The sequence below is a fragment of the Rhipicephalus sanguineus genome, chromosome 10, assembly GCF_013339695.2.
Source record: "Rhipicephalus sanguineus isolate Rsan-2018 chromosome 10, BIME_Rsan_1.4, whole genome shotgun sequence".
In the NCBI taxonomy this organism is placed as follows: Eukaryota; Metazoa; Arthropoda; class Arachnida; order Ixodida; family Ixodidae; genus Rhipicephalus; species Rhipicephalus sanguineus.
Window position 1 is genome coordinate 84,013,029 of NC_051185.1, and position 12,014 is coordinate 84,025,042.

A 12,014-nucleotide genomic window follows, 5' to 3' on the forward strand; every position below is an offset into this window, starting at 1 on the left:
AAAGGGTCTGATGTTAAATTTGAATTCTTGAGCACTCTACTTATCGTATTACTGTGAACGTCTTGTAGTTTTTCTTATTAACACTCTCGTTGAAAAGCCTGCTTTTTTACTGATTCAGTTAGCTTCTCAGTACAACTAGCCAGGACGCATGTAGGGTGACGAACCTTTTTCAAGCTCGATAATCTGCTCTGTGAAGCACAGCACAACTTTCATTCGCAAGTCACAGCGCAACTTCACAGAGCAACTTTCTGTAAGTTCGCGCTCGTCCCTATGTCTGTTGCTTCCTCTGAATTCGCCTTTTCGAGTTGCACTAAAATATCCTTTTGGTTTCCATAACTCAGTTTCGTGCTGCTGTCAATGCGTGTCATGTAATGGCAATTCGCAGAAGGCCCCTTACGTTTCAGTATCCGCCACACTTCGTAGCGGTGTATATCGAATAGAAAGACATCTGCAATAAGGTGCACGCTATGCTGCTGTAAGCGTAAAACCCTCATTCGCTTTCCTGCAAGTATTCATCGAGAAGAGTACCTTATAGTTTCGGTTTCTGCTAAACTTTGCTTGCACTCCTGCAGTAGAGCACCGCGAATGGGAAGATGCAAAGACGCACATTCCTGCTTACGCGATGCCTGCTCTTGCATTCCTATTACGGTTGCACTGACGAAACGTAGGTGCACTTTCCCATGCCACGAAGATCAGTTTCGCTTTCCTGCGGGTCTTCATTGCGTAAAGCAATCTATAGTTTCGGTTTCCGCTCCACTCGCATCGTGAATGGGAATACGTCGCAAAACCGCACATTTCGTGCGCCCGCAATGCTTTTCCATTGTTGTTGCAATGCACTACGAGATGCTCGGCACAATTGCCGGTCTCCCGAAACACGATTTCGATTTTCTGCAGGTGTTCATCGGTGAAGTAAGTCATAGCGTCGTCTCTGCGATTCGCTCCGCCAGCGCCCAGTTTGTGGCGGTGCTCATCGCGGAGGCCTCGGTTATCGTTTTGGTTTCCGCTGCACTACCCTTGTCTCTCTAAAGTTCTGCATCGCGAATGGAGAGACCCAAAACCCACTTTCCGTGCTTCCGCGACACTTTTCGCCATTCAATTGGCGGCGTAATGCGATGAGGCAGACGCTCAATATCCGCTTCTCGCCTTCCTAAGGTCTTCATTAAAAAAAGTGCTTCATAGTTTCGGTTTCTTCTACACCACGGTAGTGTTCCTGTGGCGGCGCATCGCGAACAGAAGTACACAACGCCGCACACATTGAGCTCCGGAACACTTGGTTTTTCATCCGTGTTTTTTGTGGACTGCTACAACGCAGGCGCATAGTTTTCATCGCCGCGAAACGCCGTTTCGCTTTCCTGCGGGTCTTCATAGAAGTGCTTCATAGTTTCGGTTTAGGCTTCAACACGCTAGTATTCCTGCGGCGGCGCATCGCGAACAGAAGTACACAACGCCGCACATATTGAGCTCCGGGACATTTGTTCTTTCATTCCTGTTGTTGTGGACTGCTACAACGCAGGCGCATAGTTTCCATCGCCGCATAACGCCGTTTCGCTGTCCTGCGGGTCTTCACTGAAGAAAGTGCTCCAAAGTTTCGGTTTCCGCTACATCACGGTAGTGTTCCTGTGGCGGCGCATCGCGAACAGAAGTACACAACGCCGCACACATTGAGCTCCGGAACACTTGTTTTTTCATCCCTGTTGCGTTGGACTGCTACAACGGAGGCGCATAGTTTCCATCGCCGCATAACGCCGTTTCGCTGTCCTGCGGGTCTTCACTGAAGAAAGTGCTCCAAAGTTTCGGTTTCCGCTACATCACGGTAGTACTCCTGTGGCGGCGCATCGCGAACAGAAGTACACAACGCTGCACACATTGAGCTCCGGAACACTTGTTTTTTCATCCCTGTTGCGTTGGACTGCTTCAACGCAGGCGCATAGTTTTCATCGCCGCGAAACGCCGTTTCGCTGTCCTGCGGATCTTCACTTGAGAAAGCGCTTCATAGTTTCGGTTTAAGCTTCAACACGGTAGTATTCCTGCGGCGGCGCATCGCGAACAGAAGTACACAGTGCCGCACATATTGAGCTCTGGGACATTTGTTATTTCATTCCTGTTGTTGTGCACCGGTACAACGCACGCGCATAGTTTTCATCGCCGCGAAACGCCGTTTTGATTTCCTGCGGGTCTTCATTGAAGAAAGTGCTCTATAGTTTTGGTTTCCGCTACATTACGGTAGTGTTCCTGTGGCGGCGCATAGCGAACGGAAGTTGACAACGCCGCACACATTGAGCTCCGGGACACTTATTCTTTTATTCCTGTTACTGTGGACAGCTACAATGTAGGCGCATAGTTTCCATCGCCGCGAAACGCTGTTTCGCTTTCCTGCGGGTCTTCATTAAAGAAAGCGCTTTATAGTTTCTGTTTCCGCTACATCACGGTAGTGTTCCTGTGGCGGCGCACAGCGAGCGGAAGTTGACAACGCCGCACATATTGAGCTCCGGGCCACTTATTTTTTCATTCCTGTTACTGTGGACTGCTACAACACAGGCGCATAGTTTCCATCGCCGTATAACGCCGTTTCGCTGTCCTGCGGATCTTCACTTGAGAAAGTGCTTGATAGTTTCGGTTTAGGCTTCAACACTGTAGTATTCCTGCGGCGGCGCATCGCGAACAGAAGTACACAACGCCGCACATATTGAGCTCCGGGACATTTGTTCTTTCATTCCTGTTGTGGACTGCTACAACACAGGCGCATAGTTTCCATCGCCGCATAACGCCGTATCGCTGTCCTGCGGGTCTTCACTGAAGGAAGTGCTCCAAAGTTTCGGTTTCCGCTACATCACGGTAGTGTTCCTGTGGCGGCGCATCGCGAACAGAAGTACACAACGCCACATACATTGAGCTCCGGAACACTTGTTTTTTCATCCCTGTTGTTGTGGACTGCTACAACGCAGGCGCATAGTTTTCATCGCCGCGAAACGCCGTTTTGATTTCCTGCGGGTCTTCATTGAAGAAAGTGCTATAGTTTTGGTTTCCGCTACATTACGGTAGTGTTCCTGTGGCGGCGCATAGCGAACGGAAGTTGACAACGCCGCACACAGTGAGCTCCGGGACACTTATTCTTTTATTCCTGTTACTGTGGACAGCTAGAATGCAGGCGCATAGTTTCCATCGCCGCGAAACACTGTTTCGCTTTCCTGCGGGTCTTCATTAAAGTGCTCTATAGTTTCGGTTTCCGCTACACCACTGTAGTGTTCCTGTGGCGGCGCACAGCGAACGGAAGTTGACAACGCCGCACATATTGAGCTCCGGGACATTTGTTCTTTCATTCCTGTTGTTGTGGACTGCTACAACACAGGCGCATAGTTTCCATCGCCGCATAACGCCGTATCGCTGTCCTGCGGGTCTTCACTGAAGAAAGTGCTCCAAAGTTTCGGTTTCCGCTACATCACGGTAGTGTTCCTGTGGCGGCGCATCGCGAACAGAAGTACACAACGCCGCATACATTGAGCTCCGGAACACTTGTTTTTTCATCCCTCTTGTTGTGGACTGCTACAACGCAGGCGCAGTTTTCATCGCCGCGAAACGGCGTTTTGATTTCCTGCGGGTCTTCATTGAAGAAAGTGCTCTATAGTTTTGGTTTCCGCTACATTACGGTAGTGTTCCTGTGGCGGCGCATAGCGAACGGAAGTTGACAACGCCGCACATATTGAGCTCCGGGACATTTGTTCTTTCATTCCTGTTGTTGTGGACTGCTACAACACAGGCGCATAGATTCCATCGCCGCATAACGCCGTATCGCTGTCCTGCGGGTCTTCACTGAAGAAAGTGCTCCAAAGTTTCGGTTTCCGCTACATCACGGTAGTGTTCCTGTGGCGGCGCATCGCGAACAGAAGTACACAACGCCGCATACATTGAGCTCCGAAACACTTGTTTTTTCATCACTGTTGTTGTGGACTGCTACAACGCAGGCGCATAGTTTCCATCGCCGCGAAACGCTGTTTCGTTTTCCTGCGGGTCTTCGTTGAAGAAAGTGCTCCATAGTTTCGGTTTCCGCTACACCAGGGTAGTGTTCCTGTGGCGGCGCATTGCGAAGAGAAGTACACAACACCGTACATACTAAACTCCGGAACACTTGTTCTTTCATTCCTTTTGTGCTACAACGCAGGCGCATAGTTTTCATCGCCGTGAAACGCCGTTTTGATTTCCTGCGGGTCTTCATTGAAGAAAGTGCTCTATAGTTTTGGTTTCCGCTACATTACGGTAGTGTTCTTGTGGCGGCGCATAGCGAACGGAAGTTGACAACGCCGCACACATTGAGCTCCGGGACACTTATTGTTTTATTCCTGTTACTGTGGACTGCTACAATGCAGGCGCATAGTTTCCATCGCCGCGAAACGCTGTTTCGCTTTCCTGCGGGTCTTCGTTGAAGAAAGTGCTCTATAGTTTCGGTTTCCGCTGCACCAGGGTAGTGTTCCTGTGGCGGCGCATTGCGAAGAGAAGTACACAACACCGTACATACTAAACTCCGGAACACTTGTTCTTTCATTCCTTTTGTGCTACAACGCAGGCGCATAGTTTTCATCGCCGTGAAACGCCGTTTTGATTTCCTGCGGGTCTTCATTGAAGAAAGTGCTCTATAGTTTTGGTTTCCGCTACATTACGGTAGTGTTCCTGTGGCGGCGCATAGCGAACGGAAGTTGACAACGCCGCACACATTGAGCTCCGGGACACTTATTCTTTTATTCCTGTTACTGTGGACTGCTACAATGCAGGCGCATAGTTTCCATCGCCGCGAAACGCTGTTTCGCTTTCCTGCGGGTCTTCGTTGAAGAAAGTGCTCCATAGTTTCGGTTTCCGCTACACCAGGGTAGTGTTCCTGTGGCGGCGCATTGCGAAGAGAAGTACACAACACCGTACATACTAAACTCCGGAACACTTGTTCTTTCATTCCTTTTGTGCTACAACGCAGGCGCATAGTTTTCATCGCCGCGAAACGCCGTTTTGATTTCCTGCGGGTCCTCATTGAAGAAAGTGCTGTATAGTTTTGGTTTCCGCTACACCACGGTAGTGTTCCTGTGGCGGCGCACAGCGAACGGAAGTTGACAACGCCGCACACATTGAGCTCCGGGACACTTATTCTTTTATTCCTGTTACTGTGGACTGCTACAATGCAGGCGCATAGTTTCCATCGCCGCGAAACGCTGTTTCGCTTTCCTGCGGGTCTTCGTTGAAGAAAGTGCTCCATAGTTTCGGTTTCCGCTACACCAGGGTAGTGTTCCTGTGGCGGCGCATTGCGAAGAGAAGTACACAACACCGTACATACTAAACTCCGGAACACTTGTTCTTTCATTCCTTTTGTGCTACAACGCAGGCGCATAGTTTTCATCGCCGCGAAACGCCGTTTTGATTTCCTGCGGGTCCTCATTGAAGAAAGTGCTGTATAGTTTTTTTTGGTTTCCGCTACACCACGGTAGTGTTCCTGTGGCGGCGCACAGCGAACGGAAGTTGACAACGCCGCACACATTGAGCTCCGGGACACTTATTCTTTTATTCCTGTTACTGTGGACTGCTACAATGCAGGCGCATAGTTTCCATCGCCGCGAAACGCTGTTTCGCTTTCCTGCGGGTCTTCGTTGAAGAAAGTGCTCTATAGTTTCGGTTTCCGCTGCACCAGGGTAGTGTTCCTGTGGCGGCGCATTGCGAATGGAAGTACACAACACCGCACATACTAAACTCAGGAACACTTGTTCTTTCATTCCTTTTGTGCTACAACGCAGGCGCATAGTTTCCATCGCCGCGAAACGCCGTTTTGATTTCCTGCGGGTCGTCAGTGCAGGAAGTGCTCTGTAGTTTCGGTTTACGCTATAACACGATAGTGTTCTTGTGGCGGTGCATTGCGAACAGGAGGACATGAAGCCGTACATATTGAGCTATTGCTTCCCGCGATACTCCATTTCGTGTTTCTTGTGCGGAGCATCACGATAAGTTAGAGCACTGGTAATACCTCAAACACGTTTCCTCAAATCCATCGAGCGGAAGTTTGCATAACAAATGAGTTTCCGCGATTGACATACTTCGTAATGCACCTGTCAGCGTGAAAAACTGAAAAAGCGCGAAGATTCTGATTTAGGACTTGACTCGGCTAGTTTGTAAAGCTGCGTGATTTCACAGCGGGAGAGCAGAGAACAAGAGGCGAAAAGCACGGAGCGTCGTATTTATCGCCTCCTGTCCTCATCTCATTGCGGTGGTGAGCGACGCTTAGCAGCGAGTCCTGACTATGGTCTGAAGAAGCTAGATGTTACTTGAGGATACTTGTTTTATCATGTTTTGCCCTGTGCAGTTTTGTGTGTGAGAACTCGGGATTCGTGTACAACTCATGCACATAGCTTGGATCAAGTCAGAGCTCACCTCCCAGATGACCTTGATCGTCTTGGTGTCAAGCGCCTCGCACTTCACGTTCATTGGAGGCGCGCCAGGTTCTGCGGAAGAAAGGAGAGTTCATCGCACGAGTGAAAAGATACGATAGCCCGACATATTTGCATGATCTCTTTTTTTTTTTCATTGGAAGTAGAAAAGTGTGCGCAGAAGAACTGCATAATGTTCTACGATCCTGCAGTGTTGCGAGTCTCTCCTTCTGTTTAGTCGTAGTAAAGTAGTCATACCTGAGCTGAAGTGTTTTCCCTAGTGCCTCTATACGTTGTTTGTTGCAGTTTGCTGAAGTCGAAAAACAGACCCACGTGTTCAAATTCGTGCATGCTTAGCACGTAACCCATAGCTGCATGCCATCACCTCATACATACATACATACATACATACATACATACATACATACATACATACATACATACATACATGGTTGTGAACAGTATAGAGCATACGTCATTCGGAGATCGGAAGACAATAAAGCCGTAAACACAGCTTGATAATAGACAGTTTTAGTTGGACCTCCTGTCACAATGAGACAGGAGGTGTGACAATGTCACAGCTGTGCATGCATGCTCAGAGAGCACACGGACGCGGAGGTGCGCGTGCGCAGTAGAGCCATCTTCCTGCGCCCCTCCGGAGCTTCCTTAGAAACCGAGTTGCGGCTGTAGTGAGCTGTGAGTGCGGCTTTCGTATACCGCGTGCCCGCGAAAGCATCATCTGTAAAGCCGTGCGAGTTCCCGCGGTAGGAGTACTCGATTTCTTCAAATATCCTTTAGATCGTGTTGGAAGGAAGGGTACGATAGCGCCACTGAAAAATGCGCGACCTGCGCGCGCGCGCGCGCCAGAGTGCAATCTGTCGCTTGAAATTCTCCGTACGGCGATGTTAAGTTAGCGAGAACGCGGTTATGTTGTACAAAAAAGAAAAAAGCAAAGGATTGTGTCGCAAATCGGTTCTGATTTATGTTGCACACGAAGCGATGTGGATAACTAATGCGAGCTTGAGTGCGTGTTTTCTTTTTACTTCGCGCTACATATCGAGTATGCGCCGGGGGTTTCGGAAACATACCATAGTTAAAAAGTTTCCTAGGAAACTGTTTAACGGGCCCCTAAACGACCTCCGATAATTTTCTAACATTTCAAGTAAACGCGCGGACCGAGTTGAAAATGCCCTCAAGATCAACAATGCCAAACGCGGCAGCGGCACGCGCCGCGGGCGCCCCACAAATTCCAAGAAACATTCCCTTCTCCTCTCCGGACCTCTCGGCAATCCTCATATCCCTCAGCGTTCGCCGTGACGTCAACATCTTTTCTGCTCGTCATTGTCAATGGCGTAGGCAGAAATTTTTTTCGAGGGGGGGGGGAGCACGGGACCGGTGCCCCCCTCCCCCCCTCCTGGCTACGCCCCTGCTGTTTGTCCGCCCGCATGTAAGTGCGCTCGCCGCTCTTCCTCCTCGCACGGTGAGGAGGAGCACTCGACCAGGAGGAGAGACGAGCCGACCAACGGAGCAAAGCGAAGGAAAGAGCGAAACGAGCGAGGGAGTCTTTGGATCGTGAAACGCGTGTAGATAGATAGATAGATAACTTTATTGTACACCGAGGGAGGAGACGCCCCTGCGGGCCGCTCCCACGTTGGAACAGGCAGGGAGTACCTGCCTGCGGCATCGTGGGCCCCTTGGATTGCCCGAAGCTGACGGTGACGATCCGTACTTCTGATGGCGGAATAAAACCCTTGTCTTGGGATGATTTGAACGCGTGAAGAGTAGACCCGCTATTACGGCAGCGTTTCGAAAAATTCTGACGGCTGCGTGTTAGTTGTACACTCGTGCAACATCGCAACTAAATTTCGACCTCTGGGTGGTTTAGGGCACCTTTAAGTAACGCGTCTTTTCCTTTGTGGTGTTGGTTCTAAAGAAACATTAATTGAAGGAGGAGATACCTTGAACAACACAACTCCTAATTTGTTTAACTTATCGTGACAAGTGTAAGCCGTTCAGTGAGCGCTTGCAAATGCGAAAAGCTGTCGGGATAAGTCTCGCCTTGCATCGGTGCATCGCACGGGCGAGCAGCTGCAGGATGCACACCATGCTCTCGCTATGCGCGAGCCGCGACAGTTTGTCGATGTTGACGTAGTCGCATATGGGAAAATCGCGAGTTCGAATTGAAAAATGTGCTAAGTAAAGTTGAAAGTTGGGCGAGTTGGTGATAGTTCATGTTTACGTGGTTCATGTTCATATTTTGTCGTGCCTTGTCTAAGTGCGCTGCTTCCCACGTAAGCATGAAAATGTGCGGTCAGATGAAAAAAAGTTCCGGAGCCATTGATCTATCGCGAAAATGGCGGCAAGCGAAGCTTGGCGTGTGGGTGCCTGAACTACTATATCTTTCTCCTTCTTTGTTTCTTTTTTTCCTTTCTTTCTTTCTATCCCCGCGTGAGTGCGCGCCTACGCAGTCGGCATAGCTATACTCACGTTCCGGTGGCGGAGCCTGAACGTGAGGTCATGCGTTCATATCCAGGCAAAAATGAAATGTGGCAACGTGAAATGACAAGTCAATTCGATAAAAGATCAGACTGCCATATCATAAACGACTGATCGCCCGCAAGCCCACAATTGAGAGAGCAACAGTTGTTAGACAACGACGCATACAAATAGGCTTGTCACCGGCGCACCTTAGAGAGGCCCGTTTCTGTAGACTCGTTGGATTTTTCGTGTACGACAACGCCGCCACCGAAAACTGTAACTGTAACTCATAAGAATCTTTGCTTGAAAAAACAAACCCATGTGAAACAGCCTTTTCGCTCGACAAGCAAGTCGAATGCAGATGCATCGGCTGCGACATTTGTACGCTAGCTACAGCATTCACACAGTGCCATGAAAAGAGGCACGCGGACGCAGCCCGATGGTCGTGCGCATATATCGTACCTTCGGAGGTCGTGGTGAAGTGCACAGGGTCCGAGGGCTCGCCGAATCCGACCGAGTTCTCCGCCAGCACCACGGCCGTGTACTCGGTGCCCGGATGGAGCTTGGTCACGGTCAGGCTGGGACGCAGTCCGTCCACTTCGCGTTCCTGAAGAACGCTGCCCTTACCTGAAATAAGGAAAGAAATGAATGAATTAGTACTGATGATGTGTGTAAAAAGATCGATGTTGCTCCATCGTCTGTCTGTGCCTTCAACGCGAAGTAAGCGGTGAAAGCTCAGCAAGAGTGGTCTGCTGATCTATGCCGAGATAGCGCGCGCGCCAGCGCACCTTGCTGATCTATGCCGAGATAGCGCGCGCGCCAGCGCACCTTAATCCGAGCGACGCAGCCCCCACACCGGCACCCGTTCATGTTCCTTCGCCCGACGGAGCCGACCGGCGCGTTTCATCTCTGCTAGAGCCGACAAAACTGCGAACATTGCTTGGTTATCGTTATCTAATACTTCGGTATCGCGTTCTGTGATTCCGCTCGCGTGCGAACCTGCGCATTTTAAGCCGGAAACATTATATGGCTCATCGACAAAACAATCCGGCGTGCGGCAGCGTCGTGAGCATGAATGGCACCGAAATTCTCGTGGCATTAAATTCCGATGTTAAATGATTATGTGTACAAATTAAAGTCAATTAAAAAGAACGCAATGTATATCTGTATTCAATCGACGTAAGGTAAGCCATGAGTGAACCGACGCACGTTAGAGTAACTCAAGAGTGGATCAGGTGACTTATAAGAGTGCGTGACAGAGCATAGGGTTTCGCCTGTGATCTTCTTAGCGTTAGCTAAAAGCACCCGCTGTCTTTGACCCTTTAAAACGCTTTGTACACAATTGTGTACATCACTTATTCTTGCTAGTTGTGTTGACTAGTGGCTAAAAAATCGCAAGATACATTGGCCTATTAATGAATTGAACCTCCTACGTAATAAATGTGTCTTCATTTAACATCATTTCACAGTGCACTGTTGAATATAGCCACTTTGCTGAAGGCACTACCACGTTCGACGAATAGTTCCACGTGCGCTCCCGCGGGCCACAACAAAAGTATAATTTTTCTTTGCTCACAATGATCATAACCGAAAACGAATTTGCACTGTACTTTCAGCCTGAGATTTGATTCTATTTATGCAAGAACAGAGAATGACTGACTTGAGGATAAATATATATTTAACTACAATTTAATTAGGATTAATTACTATAACACATATAAATCAACGTATTGTGACATTGTTTTTGTTCAAACAGAATCTCGAGTGCCTTGAAAGAATAATATCAATATGAGGCATTTACATACAGTTCTTCATAGGTGGCGTCTGGAAGGGTTAAGGGGAGACGTGGGTCTTGAAAAAAGTTTATTAGTCAGGTTAACTGAATGAAATTTAGTACAGTTATTCCGTTTTTTCTGCAGATTCCAAATCTTCAAGTAGATTTTTATTATCTGCATTAGAACAAAAGATATGCAATTTCTGATAGCTTATTTCTTACGGTACTTTTTGGCAACTTTGCTTTGTCAAACACAAAAACAAAGTACGTGGCAAGACTGCCAGAGAGCTCGTGTAGCCGATGATGCTAATTTTATTGTTTTCATCGAAATTCGAATGCAATATAAATACATGCAAATATGAGTGAAAAACTTTTGCTTCATACAATTTATGATTATCGAGAATTATCATTTGGTAAACAACATTATAACAACATAAATAGCATCATCGGCTAGATCAGCTTTCTGGCAATCTTGCCACATACTTTGCTTTTGTGTTTGACGATAAGAAGTTGCCAAAAATCCCCGTAAGAAATGTGCTAGAAAACGCTGTAGAAATAGCATATCTTTTGTTCTAATGCAGCTATTAAAAATCTACTCACACATTTGGAATCTGCACAAAAAACTGAATAAGTGTAATAAATTTCATTCTGTTCACCCAACTATTAAAAACACACTTTTCAAGACCCACGTCGTCTCTCCTTAAGGCGAAAACGATAGATGCCCTATGAAACGCGAGAAGTGACCGTCGGCGGCAGCGTCAAGACGACGTGATGCAAAAAGAAAAATACATTCATGACGTCACAGCTCCACAAAACTTTTGCCGTTACATGACGGCGTAATCACATGGCATCGTCGCTTGGTCAGAGGTGGGCCGATCCCGGAGGCATTGCAAAACCACGTTAAATGCAGAAATCTTTAGGAGGGGGGCAGGGGAGGATCAATACATCAACTGACAAGAAAACGAAGACGACGGATTTTGCCTTCGAGTGGTCTTAAGCGAATGCATATGAGACCGTGTGAATTTTTTCTTGGCTTAGCTGAATGAAGAACATGTCCCGCGTTCCCAGCCTCGGCGTAATCCCCTTATTTACTCGGCACGGATAGACATATCGCATGTCCACCAAAGAGGATTATCAGTCGGTCAACGCCTCGCCGTCGGGCAAGATCAAAAGCCGGGACTCTCATCTTGCCGACGACGAGTGGCCGTTCGAGAGGCCGCACCGATAACGTGCCACCGATAGCGTATGCGCCTGTCGATAGCATTCTCTGTTCAGGGTCGCAATCTCGGCCGCCGCGTATTGAGAAAGCGTTCACACGCGCAGTGCACACATACAGAAGCCCTCAGCGGGAGAGGTGATAGCAT

At 48.5% G+C, this 12,014-nt stretch overlaps 1 protein-coding gene across 21 annotated transcripts in view; it reads right to left on the reverse strand.

Moving 5' to 3' along the window:
• The window catches only part of LOC119372182 (Down syndrome cell adhesion molecule), a 212,355-nt gene that overhangs the window by 12,484 nt on the left and 187,857 nt on the right, over positions 1-12,014 (reverse strand). For all 21 annotated transcript variants that reach the window (XM_037642651.2, XM_037642641.2, XM_037642645.2 and 18 more), the window contains 2 exons: positions 9,339-9,503; positions 6,403-6,473 (listed from right to left, as the gene is read on the reverse strand). In XM_037642651.2, the coding sequence (XP_037498579.1) occupies positions 6,403-6,473; positions 9,339-9,503 (236 nt within the window). The remainder of the gene's footprint in view (positions 1-6,402; positions 6,474-9,338; positions 9,504-12,014) is intronic.